The 17,828-nt window shown below is 34.8% G+C and overlaps 1 protein-coding gene across 1 annotated transcript in view; it reads right to left on the bottom strand.

The window, feature by feature from the left end:
• The window catches only part of Pcl (polycomb protein Pcl), a 78,219-nt gene extending 61,582 nt beyond the window's left edge, over nucleotides 1–16,637 (bottom strand). The window contains exon 1 of the mRNA XM_089096934.1: nucleotides 16,606–16,637. Within this exon, the coding sequence (XP_088953060.1) occupies nucleotides 16,606–16,620 (15 nt within the window). The 5' untranslated portion in view covers nucleotides 16,621–16,637. The remainder of the gene's footprint in view (nucleotides 1–16,605) is intronic.
• Between the last annotated feature and the right edge of the window lie 1,191 nt (nucleotides 16,638–17,828).

Raw genomic sequence — 17,828 nt, 5'->3', positions numbered from 1 at the left:
CAAAATACCTGTCATGGCTCAGGAATAGCTTGAGAGATCACCTCGAAACTTCCAGGCAGTGTTGGGGAGGAGGTCGATAATGAGCAAACGACATGAATAATCACGTAAATGAAAAGATGTTACATGCACTTGAGTTTTCAAACTACCTGTAATGGCTCAGGAATAGCTTGAGAGATCACCTTGAAACTTCCAGGCAGTGTCGGGGAGGAGATCACTAATGTGCAAACGACATTAGTACTCGCTTAAATGAAAAGATGTTATATGCACTTGAGTTTTCAAACTACCTGTCATGGCTCAGGAATAGCTTGAGAGATCACCTTGAAACTTACAGGCAGTGTTGGGGAGGAGGTCGATAATATGCAAACGACATGAGTACGTACGCAAATGAAAAGATGTTATATGCACTTGAGTTTTCAAACTACCTGTCATGGCTCAGGAATAGCTTGAGAGATCACCTTGAAACTACCAGGCAGTATTGGGGAGGTCCATAATGAGCAAGCGACATGAGTACCCGCGTAAATGAAAAGATGGTATATGCACTTGAGTTTTCAAACTACCTGTAATGGCTCAGAAATAGTTTGAGATATCACCTTGAAACTACCAGGCAGTGTTGGGGAGGCGGTCGAGCAGACCTCAAATCTGTACTGAAGAGGAGGACATGAAGATCAATAGACACTATGTCCATCTGGTTCATCAAAATAACATATCTGTAATATTTTGGCCAAAGTTGGGGGGAATTGTGGCAACCAGGCTTCCACTATGATTTTGAGGGGCGAATAAGGAGAAAACAATTTTTTTTTTCTCCAGCCATCAGAACACTTTTATACTTTAAGCTCCAATGGGATTTATAATCTAGGCACAGTCAAGAAAAGAGGTAAATCCAAAGAGAATATGCACTATAAGGTTGTCAAAATTGCGTGTCTTAGTTTCTGCAATATCTTGGGGAAAAGTTTGGGGTACCAAATTGAAACTTTCAAGGAGTGTTGAAGGGAGGAGGCAAGTCAACTTTGAACTATGAATTGGGGGAAAAGCTACAGGTATATAAATAAAATTCTACATATCAAAATCTAATACCTGCAATACTTCAGATAGCCTCCGAGGATAGAGTTGAAACTTTCAGGTAGTATCGAAAAATTCAAATTTTGCGCTAAGGGAAGGACTAAATAAGTTTCGCCTCCAGTCAACCTAAAAGTTTTCACCGTATAAACTCCTATATGGCTCAGAATCAATCCACGGTTAAGTGAAGAGGTAAATCAGGACATACTATGTGTTGCCAGGTTATCCATAAGGCGTGATTGCAACATCTCAGGGTTGGCTTTACAAATGAAACTTTCTGGGAGGTTTTTTTACAAAGAGGGTGTTTAGACCTCAAACAGTAACTTGCAGACAGGAAGAAGAGGAGCTTCACAATTTTTGTCCAATTTTTTTAAAACTTTAAGCCCTTGTAGCACTAAAATCTATTTATGCTGAAGTAGTACTCTAAATTGAAAGACACTATATTTACGAGGTTAACAAGCGGGTGAGGGGGCAGAGCAAGATAGTCTAAGGATTTTTTCTACAAACCTTTTAAAATGTTTTGTACAATAAGCCCCTATTGACTAGAATCTACTCCTAATGAAGTAGCAATGTAGCAGGAAAGAAACAACGAATCTACATCATCAAAATAGCGTATCTTCATCATGTCAGGAACAGCAAGGGGGATTACGTTGAAACTTCCAGGGGAAGTTGGAAGGTCAAGTGGAACTTCAACTTTCACTTGGGGTAGGACTATAGGTAAATCAAAAGAAACTACACATCTAGGTTATCAAAATGCAATATTTGTGACCGGGTGGAGATTGACTGAGGAGGCAAGGGGCCTTCATTTTTGTTTCTACATGGAGGAAATTTGGGGGCACTTAACATGCAAGTCTACCATCCGCCAACATTTTTTGAACTATTTACCCAACTGGAACCTGATTTCTAAGCATGTTGAAGTAGTAGGTAGACCAAAAGAAAGTAGGCCTATATCCCCACAGAGTATCAAATAGCGTGTCGTTAATATCGCGGGAAGGGAGAAACCTTCCAAGGAGTATTTTAAGACAGTAAGGGACTCAATATCTTACGCTATTGGAAATGACTAAGGGTGCAAAAACATTTTGTCTCAAAACGGTTCGCCTGAAAAAGGACATGCAATATTTCTTGAAACCTTGATAATTATACCCATAGGCTGTTGGGTAAAAAAAAAAACTTTCCCCGGAAAGGGTCCAAAATCATATTTCTTTTCACGTAGGACACGAATTTGTTTGGTTTAGTTAGCCTATTTCATTAGAAGTTGGTTCAATCATTTCAGACCAAAAGACTGCAACTTGGGAAAACCTGTCACAAAAGACATGGCATATAGACAGGGCCAGATACACCTGAATGAAAATTAAATATTTTGAACATCATTTGAATCAATATGTGACAGCTGAAACTCGACAAACCATCTCTTTTCAGATTAATTAAGACCAACAGGGTCAGCAGATAAAGCATGACGCCGAAAATAGACTCAAATCTGTTTTATCCATGATCAGTTAACAACTTAATAGGCATATAAACTGGGTCATGCAAGCCTTAGATGAACAAAACAAATTGTAAAAAGCAAGTTGTATTGTTTCGCAAAACCATGAAACGGAGAGAAATCGTTTTTCTTTTACTGCCATAAAATTTTCATGGTAAGTAGACTCAACCAGAACCTTAACGAGGACAATTAATTTTAAAAGAAAAATATGGTTTCAGCGTTTGCACAAAAAATTCCATTTTTTTTTCTTTACTTTGATGAGTCCTGAAGTTTCAACCAAAGTAAACTCCTTAATTAAAATTTCAGAACTAAGGGAACAGCAATTAAAGCAAAGAACTTGGAGCAAAAATCTGCTTGAATTGATTCATACCACCCTTTTCTAAGACAACGAAACAAAACTATTTTTAATACATGAATTTGACATGTATTTATTTAAACAAACAAACAATTACAGCAAAATATAACAATACAGATTATTTTAATAAAATGATGCATTTAGATACGTCAATTTTCAAGGGCGTCCACTCAAACTACTATTGGTAAGTTGTGTTGATCTAAGACTTCAATTGAATATTCAAATTTTGTCAAAAATTTAGATTAGAATTCAACATTTTGATCTTGCTGTGTGGTGAAGATGTGGGTTTGAACTCGGCTTGGTATAACGGGATCCAGAGTTCAAACTCAGTTCAAACGCAAGAATATTAATAGTCAAGAAGCATTGTTAATCCCATACAATGCATCATTTTGATCCTTAAGCTGAACAACTGCAAAAACTCAGTAAATATTCTTTAGATTAATTAACAATAAAACTAGGTTAATTAAAAAGACCAAAAATTCAGTTTTAAAATCTTTAGAAAAAAGGCCTTCAAATAAAATTAAATGGCCACATTAAAACCCATGACGTGCAGAGATAAAATGCCCGTTCTTTTGCACTAAGATCTTACATCTAAGATGTCACGTCTTTCTGCAAAGATTTCCGTCCTTTTAACTCAGATCTTACAGCTCACTGATGTTAGCAAAAAGTGTGAAGGACGCCATTTTTCTGCCATATAGAACAATGACGATATACTCATCATTGTTCTTAGACCACTGAGCAGAGCAGAATGATGAAATACGTTTGCAAAAGAACGCTATAAGATGTAAGATCTCAGTGCTAAGATTTCAGTTTTAAGCGTTCTTTGTCAATAGATGTAAGATCTTAGCACAAAGATGAGTAAAAGAACGGTCTTAAAGTCTTGTAGTGATTGAAACTTAAAACGAAGAAATTTCTATCAATGAACTAACGAGATGTAAAATGAAGAGAAGTCGCACTGAAAACAAACGGAAATTCCAAAAACAAGAGTAGGCTACTGTCCCTAAACTTTCTAAAGGCTCCAGGGTCGTTTGTGCTTTAATCAGAACGAAATATATTTATTAAAATTTCCCTTTCGACATTAAAAACTCGAAAAATAAGAAAAAAACTGCTGAGATTTAAAGGAACTAATGTCAAAGCTTATGTATGTTTTAAATGTTAGCTTTGTTTTTGTAATGATTCTAGACACACAAATTTTGTATCAATTGTTTGAAAAGTACTGTCCTAAAAGCGTCTCGTTTCCAATAAAATGCAAATGATGGTAAAGCGGTTTAAGAGGAAAGTAGCATCAACGTTTTTTGTAAGCCTTGAGTAGCCTTGCAATATCACTATTTTTGATACTATAAATAATTGAAAAAAAGGGACATTACTAAAAACAAAGTCATATTCAGGCATTTTTTTGGAAGAGGATGTTACAGAAGAGCTTTAAAAAACGCAGCGAAATTTTTGTTCATCTGCATTTTTTTTTTTTTTACGAGTCGGACAAAAATTCGGAAGGAGGGTCAAACCCCCTAACCCCTCCTAGATACCACCTTGGATACAAATAAAGATCTTTATCAGTTAAGGGCGACTTATGATATAGCCATTAAAAGATTTATAGGCAGCAGCCCTAGTGTTTTTGTAATAATAATTGTTTATTTTCAGTGTAGCCAAAGATTGTCCCTTTTGGTCAATCGTCTAAGGCTAAAGGGAAAGCAGGTCGTCCGCGGTTGGGCTGGGAGGATGTCATAAAGAATGATTTAAAAGAAATGGAAACTTCCTGGGAATAGATTTAATAGATTGGGATGGAGGAAGAGCATACGCGCCTGTGTTGACCTCAGGCGGCTTGGTGCTGCAGTGAGTTGTTAGTAGTTTGATTATGTGTCTTAGTTTTTATTTGTTTTAGGATTTACCTATAGTGGTTTCCTTTTATTTTTATGTTTGATGTGACTATTTGTTTTCATTTCTGTTTGTGTTAATTTATTCTTGACCAAAAACCTCCTTTTTCCAAAAATAAATTTCAGGGGATTTATATATTTCAATTCTATAAGAGAAAATGCTTAAAATATAATTTGATTCAGTAAAGAGCAAATGTCGGTCTGGCCTTCAGAAGGTTTAGTGGACAGTTGTCCTGCTAATGTTTGCGATGATTCTGTGTTTGAAATTTGCCTTGATTATCAATTTGCATTTCTGTTCGTTTTGGGTTTAATTTATTCATTAGTAGAAATATCTATTTGTTTTAGACTTGAATTATTATCCGATTTTATGTCTGCTTGTCTTAACCAAGCTCATTTTGATTGATATTAATTTTAGAAATTTTTGCCCAAAAAAGGAGTTTTTTTTAAAGAAGAATAAACAATAATTCAAGCTTTAAACGCAAGCTTAAAAAAAGAATACCCACAGATAGGCAAAAACAGACAATTTTTCTTTTTTTTTAACTCTAAATTTGAGATTTCCTCGAAATTTTAAGAATCGATTTAATCACACATTTCTTCCAAAATGTCTTGTCCTTGTTGAGGCCTCCTCGATAAAGTTGACTTACCCTGATAATTACACAATAATTGGGGGGAAGAGGGAAGATCTAATTTGGAAAAATTCAGAAGATTTGGAAAAACCTTCTTTTTATTTCATAACAAAAAGCGGCTAGAGGTCAGAATCTATATAGGGTTTTTAATTTCGTTGAATTAGTGAACGTTTGATTTCCTTTACAAAAGTGCCAGAAACAAACCACTCATATGGAAAATAGAAGCAGGGATGGATAAACCATAACAACTTTGAATATTTCTTTCAACTTCAGAAAGAGGAGCCTTACTTAAAATACTTTTTTTCTTGTACTTGTACTTCGCACATGTACTTGGACTTCTAAAAAACATAAGAAAACTTGCCAAATGACAAAATAAACATAAGTATTTATAATAGGACTGATCTGAAGTATTTTTCACTTCGTGTATTTGGTTTTATCACTAGCCCCCCCCCCCAACACACACTTTCTGAGTCTTGAGATAGCTTGATAAATAATGCGCATGCAGAGTCCTAAACATAGCTAGTTTTCTAGTGTTGAATAGTTTTCATTGAAGTATTACAATACAAACAAATCCAGTATTTACAAATAATTTATCAAATTTATGTGCTTAGGATCAATGCCAATAAGCATAGGAGTTAATAAGGGGCTGAAGTAGTTGTGAAGGGTTGTTTCTCTGCTCACTTTGAAACTATATCCTTATAATTGAGCCAAGGTTATCTATGAAGGGTTGTTTCTCTGAAAAGTTTGAAACCATATCCTTATAATTGAGCCAAAGTATCCCAAGTAAAAGTAAAAAAAAAATAAGTTAGCCTAAAAATGGGGTGCACTAAATAGTAAAAAAAAAACTGTTCCTTTGGATAGACTTAAAGCTTTCAGGGATCGTTCTAGGGGACTTTTGGTTATTTTATGCATAGAAAACAAACTGTACAGCCCTCTCTCACTGAAATCTTTATATTTTCATGATTTTCTTCTATACATTTTTCTGTTTCCTTTATGGTTCCTTTTTTAATCCTACATACAAAAATGAAAGGCACAATATTGAACAAAGGCTATGAAAATACCAATTTATTTATTTATTCCAGGAATAATTTACTACTTTGGATTTTAGAGAAGAAAGAAAATAGGCAATCAAATAATTCCCTATTGGGCACAATATTGAACAAAGTCACAATATTGCCTTTTGAAAAAAGGCACAATATTGAACAAAGGCTATGAAAATACCAATTTATTTATTTATTCCAGGAATAATTTACTACTTTGGATTTTAGAGAAGAAAGAAAATAGGCAATCAAATAATTCCCTATTGGGCACAATATTGAACAAAGGCACAATATTGCCTTTGGCAAAAAGGCACAATATTGAACAAAGGCTATGAAAATACCAATATATTTATTTATTCCAGGAACAATTTACTACTTTGGATTTTAGAGAAGAAAGAAAATAGGCAATCAAATAATTCCCTATTGGGCACAATATTGAACAAAGGCACAATATTGCCTTTGGCAAAAAGGCACAATATTGAACAAAGGCTATGAAAATACCAATTTATTTATTTATTCCAGGAATAATTTACTACTTTGGATTTTAGAGAAGAAAGAAAATAGGCAATCAAATAATTCCCTATGAGTTCCCGTACACATCAGCTATGCTTAAGATGGAGTTACAAGTCTCACCTTGCTGTCAATGCAAGAGCAGTGTTGACTAATTCAAAACAAACCCTGTAATATGCGAATATCAAGTCAAAATCACAAGTTCTAAAAAGCAGATACCCCCCCCCCAAAAAAAAAGAAAAAAAAACACACTCTAGAATTTCTTTTGTAGTGCACTTTTTCAGGGTTGATTGTATTAAATTAGCGGTTTTAGAAAACAGATATGAGTTATATTCAAACAAAATTTTGGGATTCTAGTTCCCTTTTTAAGAAACAGAAATATTTAAGCTCAGTAAACAACTTTTCTCTACCTTATCTGCTGCAGAACATAATTTTAGTTAAAATAACAGTTTTATTTGAAAATCTGTTTTAGAAAAGCAACTAAAAAGTTATTTAAAGGGTTTTCTAAAAGGACAGAGAAAAAAAAATAAGTGATACCAATAATAGGACAAACTATTACAAATGGGACAAAAAAGGACAGAAGATGTATCAGCAAGTGGGTGATCTAAAATGTGCAGAATTTCTTCTAACCTCTGATCATAAGTCTATCCAGACATTTGTGATACTGTCCAAGTATCTTTTTATATGTTACATCACAACCACTGGCCCATTAGAAGAACTTCGAGGATTGCTATCACTTTAAAATCAGACTCACAGAGAAGACAAAGCAGATGCTATCATAGCTTTTTTTAAACTACATAGCATTTACTAAATAAAATAACATCAATGTTTAATTATGGAGCAAAAAGTATGACAGGTGTCAAAAGAGGCTTTGTTGTTTTTATGAGAGCATAATAACCACTAGTGGATTCAGGTTAGGTTTTTTTTTCAAGATTTTTTCTGGCATGATGATTCCGTTTTTTTTTCTAATTCTTTTTAATTTCTTAAACCACATTAGTCTGCCAATATAAGAAAAGGAAACGATTAAAATGGAGTTTTAAGGCCAAACGGAGATACTGAATAAACAAACAAAGTGAATGGCAGTTCAAAATTTTTTGGATTTTTTGCAAATCGCAGATATTGGTGAATGACTCGCTTTTATGGTTGTTAGGCATTAGGTTTTAATTCTTACAATTTTTGGCTTTTATTGAATTTTATTCATCTTTTAACTTTTTGGTTTTTTCATTGGTTTTTTGGTTCTTTTCACATTGGCTTTTCACGTTTGTTTTTTTCTTTGGCACTTTTCTTGAATATATTATTTCGTTTTGCGCTGAAGAAGAGAGGCGGTTGCCCTATCGAAATTTTCACTTTGTTTGTTTATTCATTATTCTCGTTAGACTGTTAGGCTGTAGGGCAACTCTTGTCTAAGTCCAAACTTTCAAAAACAGAATTTTCCTAGATTGCAGCAGTCCAATCTCAACTAGCCTAGTCTAAACTATTAGCTAATCCCAGCTGTCTACATCTATACACATCATGTCAAGATTAGGAGCATGTTGTTCAAGTTTAGACAAGATGCATTTTAATTAAGATTTGTCCGAGATTAGGCACTGTCTGATTAATGGGAATCTTACTCTAGACTAATTAAAAAAACTTTTTCCAAAAAATAAGTTTTTCAAAGAAAAGTAAAGAACTCCATTAAAAAAAATGAGCAAAAATAAAATCAAATAATCTACCAAGCATGTAGCTACCACAAATCAGCATTGATAAATAAATGAAACCCAAAACGAGCAGAAATCACAATAAATAACCGAGTCAAGCTCAAAACGAGCAGAAATTAACATAAGTTTGACTCAAAACCCCTATGCCTTCCCAAGGCAAGAACAAAATTTGCACTTTACTGAAAAAATATAAATGTTTTTACTTTTATAACTTTAATAAACAAATAATATTAACATTCTGATTACTAAATATCAGTATATGTATATTAAACTGACAATGCACATTTGTATTTTTTTCAGTAAAGTGCAAATTTTGTCAAAAAAATAGCTTTTTTGCAAAAAAAAACTGTTTACTTTCTTTGACAGCTTGGATAAACTTACGCTATTTTGATTTGGTTAAATTTTAAGAGCAGAAGTAGCCTTGAAAGTTTGAACATAATACACTCGGTCATTCTTGGGATACTGCTGAGATGCCTTATTGGGAATTAGCATTAACACAGTGCATTTTGATTAAATCATAAGGCAACATTTAGTTTTTAAACATAATGGGCAAATGGGAGGGTGGGCGTGAGAGGGGGTTAGTTGCCCTCAAATCAAAAGGGCATCAGCCCTTTCTATTTCAATTGAATGAGCACTTTTCGAAGTTCCCACAACAACTCCTTTAATACGAAGTGCCCTGGTCTAAACAAAAAAAAAAAAAAAAAAAAATAATAAATTATACCCACATTGATCTTTACCATAAAAATGTCAAGCCTTCCAATCCCTTTTGACTATTAAAAAGGGCACTAGGCCTTTCGATTTCCAATTGAATGAGCCCTTTTTGAAACGACAACACTTTCTATAAACACCTTATATGCCCCCAGGGTATAAATTACAACCCTTACCCTAAGGGCTGTTAGGGTGGTTGTCATCCTCTAAGACCTAATTTCCAGAACTTTCAACTACGTTAAACAAAATGGCTATCTCAAAATTTTGATTGGATCCGTTTGGGGAAATAATGGGTGTAAGATGGGCATTAGTTGCTCTCCAATCACTTTCAACTATTAAAAATGGCACTAGCCCTTTCAATTTCCAATCAAATGAGCCCTTTTGAAGTTTCTACAACAACAATTTTGATAAAAACCTTATATGCCCCCAGGGCATAAATTACAACCCTTACCCTAAGGGCTCTTAGGGTGGTTGTCATCCTCTTAGACCTAATTTCCAGAACTTCAACTATGTTAAACAAAATGGCTATCTCAAAATTTTGATTGGATGTGTTTGGGTTAAGGTGGGCATGGTCAGTTGTCCACAAATCACTTTTCGACTATTAAAAAGGCCACTAGTCCTTTGAATTTCCAATCAAATGAGCCATTTTTCAAGTTTCTATGACAAAGATTTCAATAAAACCTTATATGCCCCCAGGGCATAACTTATAACCCTTGCCCTGAACACTGTGGTGGGAGCGTCCTGCTCAAATGTATAATTTCCTGAACTTTGAACTACATGGAACAAAATGGCTATCTCAAAATTTTTATTGGATATGTTTGGGGAAATGGTGGGCATGGAAGGGGTGTTGGTTGCCTTCCAATCACTTTCAACTATTAAAAAGGGCACTAGCCATTTCAATTTTCAATCGAATGAGCCCTTTTTGAAGTTTCTAAGACAACGCATTCTATAAAAACCTTATATGCCCCCAGGGCATAACTTACAACCCTTGCCCTGAGGGTTGTGGGGGAGTGTCCTCCTCAAAAACATATTTTCTATCTGGAAATCAACTAATATGAACAGAATTTCTATCTCAAAATTTTGATTGGATGTGTTTGGGGAAATGATGGGTGTGGGGGGGGGGGGCTAGTTGTGCGCTGCCTATGATCTGTTTGTTTAATATTTTGCTTGTATCAGCTAATGTAAAGACAGCAATAGGTCATCAATGGTCTCTTAGGAGGATGAAGGAGTTAAGGCTGATTCTTCAAAATACTTTCCCAGCTGATCATAAAGGCTCTGAGTTCATTCCTGAAAGCTTTATTCACCTTTCTGAACTACTTTCCAAGGAAGACAGAAGACCCTCACATAGAATTTTGCCATGTTTCCCTGTAAGAGGCCACCATTCTAGCATGTTACCAATAACTAATTTCAGGACCAACTTTCTTTTATATTGAAAAGATAAATAAGTTAGGACTACAAGGCTAAGTGAAAAACATTAAAGCTTCTAGGAGAGATCTACATGTAGATTCCACAACTGGCATAGGGACAAGGTGAATCCTCTTTTTATGCTCTTTACAAATATGTTAGTCAATTCACGTGCCAATGCACCTCCTCCCTGCTGATGGTCCAATACACAGCCCTGATAATTTTTCAGGCGAAACTATAAATGATCCTGCTTGTCCACAGGGGTGGCCTGGAGGGGGGTTGGAGGGGGGGCTCTCATCCCCCTGGTTTTCATGAAGTCGTACAAGTTGTTTATTTTGAGCTCATTAAGGTTCCATGAGTTCAATTCTGAAAACAGTTTATGTTTTCACTTCCTTCTCCTGGAAAGACTTCTGCATTTTCAAACTTCTCAGTAAACAAGCTTGATTTTAGCACTGCTTACCTTCAGTCATAGATACCAAAAATCGAATTTGCATGTAAATAGAACAGGGTCGTTGTATTTTATATTTTTTATCAATTTAATAAATTTGTATTTAAACAAAGTCGTTTAAATTAAACCAAGTTTGAAGTGACTGGACTGGTAGCCTAGCAACTCACCATGAAAATCTTTTTATGCTCACATATGATTTATTTTTGTCTGATAGCTCAGTAGTTTGGAGTGTTGGTCAAACTTTCACTATGAGTGAAAAGAAGGCAAGAAATTTCTAAACGCTATGGAAAAGTGATTAGAATTCAAAGAAAAGGAGCCCCACATGACTCATTCAAAGCAAATGTACACAGAACAGTGAAAAGAACTTGATTACAACATGAAGTTGAGATGGATACAAAACTTGAACAGGACAAGCAAGATTCAGTTGTGCACCCAGAATTTTTTCAACAGGACAGGTGTGCTTTTGAAAACACTGGCATAGCTTATTCTATTCGGGAGGAAATTTTTGGCCTGGGACAAAAGTAATGAGCAACTTATAAGGAACAGAAGTTAGATATAAATTTATTCCAAATGTGTGCCTCCAGCTCTTTATTGTAGCCTAATTTTTGATGTCATGTTGTCAATCAACACAAATGATGAGAAGGAGTTAAATATAGGGCAAGACTTTTCCAATCAAAGACCCAACAAGATATTTTTATATGTGTCATCAAGCTGGAATGTGTTATACCATTAGTTACGGATTCCAGTGACATTGTTAAGACTGCCTGGGAAAATTTTACATTTAATGCAAGAGAGATCTTGGTGGAAATACTACCAACATCATCTTCTGTGTTTGAGCTATATAAATAGTTGACAGTCAATTGCACTGAATAACTTCTTAATATATCAAGAATTAGTGTAGTTCTTGTCAAAAGTTACAATGACTATTTGAATGTATAGTTCCCAAAAGTCCAGGAATAAGTAAGCCAATCCCTAACGAAAACCAAAGGAAGTACCTTATTTCGTTTGGTCATAATCAACCAAAGCTGCTTGTATTTCCAGTTGATTCTTCAAAATAAAAAAGGAAACAGAGGCTTTTTCCTTTGGGATGGTACAAGGATTACCAGTTCTTAGAATACAATATTGAGAAAGATCCTGCCTTCTGCTTTGTGTGTTTTCCTTTCTCTAGTGGTCCCAGGAGCAACCAATCCAAAAAGGCTTGGGTGGAAGACAGTCTGTGGCAATGTCAAAAAATTAAGAGCAAAGTAAAGGCAAAGAAAGGAAAACTGGCAAGTCATTTTTCCTCCAAGTCACACAATGCAGCTTTGTCAAGTTTTTGTCCCTTCGTCAATAACAGCAGTCATGTGAATTTCTTACTTGATAAAAGCATTCAGACTGAGGTTTTGCAGCAAGCAAAAGATGAAGAGACAAACAGAAGAATTGAGAAAATATTTTGGACATTACAAGGGCCCTAGTGTGACAGACATTGGCCTTAGGAGAGCTGAAAAACAAACTGGGGACTTTGTTCAATCTTTTCAACTTCTTGCAAGATACGTGACAGTTCTTAATACCAAATGTAGACAATACAAATTTCATGAATTACGCACAATTCCTCAGGATAATTTCATTGACTGTCTTTAAGCAGAAGTCAGGAAGAAGATCCTCAACGAAGTCATGGATTCAGAATTCTATTCTTTGCTGGCAGATATGATAATTGATACTCCATATTCTGATAAGGTTGCAGTCATCATCCACTATATCAGCTTGAAGGGAAACGTAAAAAGAAACTATTAGATATTAGCAAGGCTAATGACAAAACTGGGCAGGGTATGGCAGAAAGTTTAATAGGAACATTGTCAAGGAGAGGAATTCTTCTGGATAAACTAGCTTCCCAGTCTTATGACTGTGCAAGTGCGATGTCTGGTCAATTTAAAAGAGCCCAGCAGAAAATATCTGAAGTTCTTGGTTGCCAGGTGCCTTATATTCCCTGCTAGGCCCATAGACTAAACATTGCAAAAGAACATAGTTACAATTCATCTCTTGATAGTCAACATTTTCAACATCCTTGACAATATATATATGTGTTTTTCTCTTCATCTACAAAGTATTTCCCCCCCTTAAAGAAAAACTTTCTTCAATTGAAAACAGCCTTTATCTCCAAACTGATCACTAACTCAGTAAACTGCAAGGCCTGAAACCATACAAGCAGTAGTTATTTTGTTTTAAGCAATAGCTTCAGCCATTGAAGAAACAAAACAGTTAAAGAACACCAATGCAATGACAAAGGCACAAGCTAGCGGCCTTCTGAAAAGGATTCTAAACTTCGAATTTCTCGCTAGCCTCATGTTTATGAAAAGAAAAAAAAATCATGTACAAGATCAAGAGAGCAACGGAAAAACTTGTAGAAGAGGAGATCAATATCTTCGACGCAATTGATATGCTTAAAACTATGAAGAAAGTTTTTGAAAGAATATTGGAGGATGAAATGAACAATTTAATTGACAGTGCTAAAGTGATTAGCAGAATGAGAGAAGTCAATCCAGAGGCAGATTTGGTCAGACATCATCTTCAGTGACTTGGACCATCTCATTTTGACAGCTGAGCTCAACGTCAAGCCAAGATCTCAATATATCAGTTCTATCAACATCATTTGAGAATCTACTGCTTCTACTGCTATTTAATTAGAGTTTGATGCTTTCAGTTTTGCCAAGATACTACTTGCTTCAGAAGTCCTAGGCAAAGAATAATTTCTGGCAATATCTTAAGCATGCTAATCGCTTTTGCAAAGTGGCTGCAACAGCACTTGTTGCAGTTACTGCTGCCAAAGAACATTTAGCAAGCTCAAGTTTGTTAAGACTTTGCTGAGAACTGCCATTGTTGTTTCTTGACTATATTCCCTCATTTTGTTGTCAAATGAAAAAGACCTCACTGATGCCATTGACTTAAACAAGATTGTCCAGCAGTGGTCCACTCTGTATATAGCTGTTCTTAGTTATGCATATTAAAATGAGGAATTGCGTTTTAGCTTCTTGTTTGTTTTGTAGATAGGTATAAATGATAAAGGATTAATGTATAATAAATTTTGCAACTTGTATACAATGATCTAGGAGTCATTTAAATGAGGAGATCTCACCCCCCTGGCCTGGATGCTTTGAGCCATCCCTGTCTGCCCAGTAGAATTGCTACATTTGAGAAATTTCACAAATGAACTGTCAAAACAAACAAAACCATGAAAATAAGTAGGCTGTATAATTAGTAGGCCTAATCTAAAAATGTCAATCTTTTTGTTTTAACGTGTCTCCTTTTAGAGAGCCACTATGCTACAGCTTTACAATTTTTCTCCATTATATCAATCTAGGCAAGTCATATGTTATAGTCTAGCTCCTATACTAAACTGATTATCTTCTCCTTCTTTAATTCTTCTCTGTGTGTGGTTGAATGCATAATTTTGCAAAATATTATTTGAAATTATTTTTTTAAAGTGTACTGTACAATAAAGGAAGGAAATATGATAATCTGACTGGCCAAATAGAACATTAAGCATATTATAAAGTAAAAATATCATTGTTTCAGAGTTTTCTTTTAGTTTTTATATATATTCCTAGTTATATATCCTTAAAAAAGGTACAAATTAAGTGAATCATTTAGCATCCCAAGATCAGTTGATTACTAACCATAAAAATAAAGCTAATTTACTAATTGAACAGTTTAAGTCAGTATTCACACCTCCAGATGATACAACTGTAACAGATGAGCCAAATTATCTTATTGATGGCTCTATGCATACCCTCAGTTTTGATTCTATAAACAGTTGAAAAGGCTGAATCATAATAAGTCAAATGGTCCTGATGGCATTTCCTCCAGACTTATAAAGGAAGCAAGTTCAATTTAGCTGAGCTGCTAACTAAGCAATTCCAAAGTTAGACACTTTAGAAGTAAGGGATGGAGATGACTAGAGACTGACACATATTACAACTTCTAAAGGGGGTAACAAAGATTTAGCTGGGAACTATAGACTAATTAGTGTAACATCAGCTGTGGAAAAAGTGTTGAAAAGTCTTTTATCAAGCACCTTGATTCTATTGAGCTGGTCACCCCAAATTAACATTGCTTTAGACAAAGAAAATCAACTGAGATAAACTTTCTAGATGCCTATAAATATGTAACTGAACTTATTGATCAAGAAGTGGATGTAGATGCCATGCTTCTTGACTTTTATGAGGTGTGTCACAGAAGACTGAAAATAAAACTATATGCTAGTAGTATTGATTCAGTTCCAACCAGCTGGATAATGACCTTCTTGACAAATAGGAATCAAGCAGTCAAGGTTGATGGTGCTGGAGGCTAATCTTTCTTTTCTGGAATTGCAACAGTAATAATTAAAGTTCCACAAGGTACTGTGATTGAGCCAACATTGTGTAATATCTATATTGATGATGCCCCAAAAAGAGGTCTTTTACCCTATATTAGCTGATAGGGTAAGACACCCAGTAGTCGGCCACCTGCCTATTCTCGGACAGAATGTAACTAACAGGGAACCTAGCTCTAGGCTAATGTGCTTAGAAAGTTTTTATACAAAGACAAAGCTGGTTTCCCTGGTCACTATTAGATATCCATATATGGATATCTAATAGTGACCAGGGAAACCAGCTTTGTCTTTGTATAAAAACTTTCTAAGCACATTAGCCAAGAGCTAGGTTCCCTGTTAGTTACATTCTGTCCAAGAATAGGCAGGTGGCCAACTACTGGGTGTCTTACCCTATTACATGGGTTAATATAACTGCTTGGCATTGGCCTACCTTCCTAGGATAGGCTATGTTTTAGGCCCTGGATTCATTACTGTATGTTTCATTTCCCTAATCTAATCCCTTTCAAAGATATCAAAAAGTAGTTTGTCTAAATTTTACTGGCTACATTTCCTATACTCTTTCTCTTTCTTGATTTCTTTAATGCTGATGCAATTAGGCTAACAGGTAGGCTATTAGGAGGGAAAAAAGATTGATGTATGGCAAAATGTCTGGGAAACATAAAATTTGTGCTAAATATTTGCAGATTAGATAGGGATGGGAATGAAATAAAGTGAACTGGTTTTTTAGGAATGGCATAGACTAAGTAAGGATTTTGCAATTTTTTAAAGGTTTGTTTTCAAAACTTTGTATGGTTTCCGTCTCAACAGCCCTCACTTTATACTGATACCCATGTCTCCCGCTAAATGCAGATGATCGTTGGGTTTAAAAAAATACATATTGACTTGGACACACTAGCCTAGGTCTACCTTGAAAGATTGATTCTTTTGCTCAATGAAAAGACAATATTAATTGGGGTCTAGTGTGAGATTTTCTAAATTTACCGAAAATAGTATAATATGGTTCTGAAAGCCATGCAACAAATTTAATCTTCATATAAAACAATAAAATCTATAAACCTCAACATCATCCATAGAACTCCCGCCAATATTATATGCTGATTCTTCATCAAAGATAGTAGTACAGTGTTATCGATAGCTTGAAAGCCTGTCCCATTTACATTAAAGTAAAATAAGAGGCAAGGTTCTCGGTAATTTTTTCTTTTTGTTCCATTTTAGGAAATAACCAGGATGAAAATCATAAGAATTTCCATGTTCACAAGAAGAATACAAATTAATAATCTGTGATAATCAGAAGAAGAAGATTTTCGTAAATTGAGCTATTAAAACTGTCTTAATCTCTAACATACGACATGAAATAACATTTCATTCCTTTCAAGTTTTATTCTAATTTTGTAACAAAAAACTTGTTATTTGGCTCACAGATTTTATGCAGATTCCGATTCCTTAAAGTAAGGTTGGAGTAAGAATACTATATCGTCTGAGTTTGGTCAGCTAAACTAACCCACTATTCAAAATAAAGTTAAAAGATTAAATTTTTTTAAGCAAGCCAGTAAAAACGGTGCAATTAACCAAACTTCATATGACCCTACTCCAGTGCAAAATTTGACACCCCAAATGCAAGTAAAATCAAAATTTTACTAGCGTGCCGCATTAATGCAAACTTTGAGATAATTACGGGTTGTTCCAAACGAAAATAATATAATTATAAGTTGAAAAATTTGGAATCTTTTTTCTTTGAATTCTACAATTGCGGTATTTATTCTTGTCTCGGTTTGGAGTTTAAAGTATTTCTGGGATCTATATTTTTTTATCTGAAATACTTTACTGATTTTTAGCTTTTTTGACTTTTAAAATGACCCTTTGATTATTTCAAAGCATTTTCCCAAATAGTATTATTTGATTGTGAAGAATTGTGATTCCCAGATGAATGCTCATTTAGCACTCGGATGATTTACAAATAAAGTGTCCAAGAAATCCATAAAATTATATTTATAGATCTATATACTTATTATTTTACATGTTACATTTTGTAACATGTAAAAGTGGGAGGATTTTGTAAGGAAAGATTTAATGGAAATGGGAGGTTATAAAGAGGGAGGCTTTAAACAGTTTTGGACGGAGCAGGAGCTTACGTATCTGTGCTGTCCTCAGGTGGCTGGGGTGCTTCAGTGAGCTGTTAATAGTAGTTGTAGTAATAATTAGGTGAAATGATCTTTTTGAGCTAGGAGGCTACGGTGGCAAAAATACAACACCGAGTCACGTTTTGTTCAGCGTTTTAC

This window comes from Artemia sp. Qi Xiang Cuo, chromosome 1 (assembly GCF_049724085.1).
Source record: "Artemia sp. Qi Xiang Cuo chromosome 1, ASM4972408v1, whole genome shotgun sequence".
Taxonomy (NCBI): domain Eukaryota; kingdom Metazoa; phylum Arthropoda; class Branchiopoda; order Anostraca; family Artemiidae; genus Artemia; species Artemia sp. Qi Xiang Cuo.
This window is presented reverse-complemented; position numbering and strand designations above follow the sequence as displayed.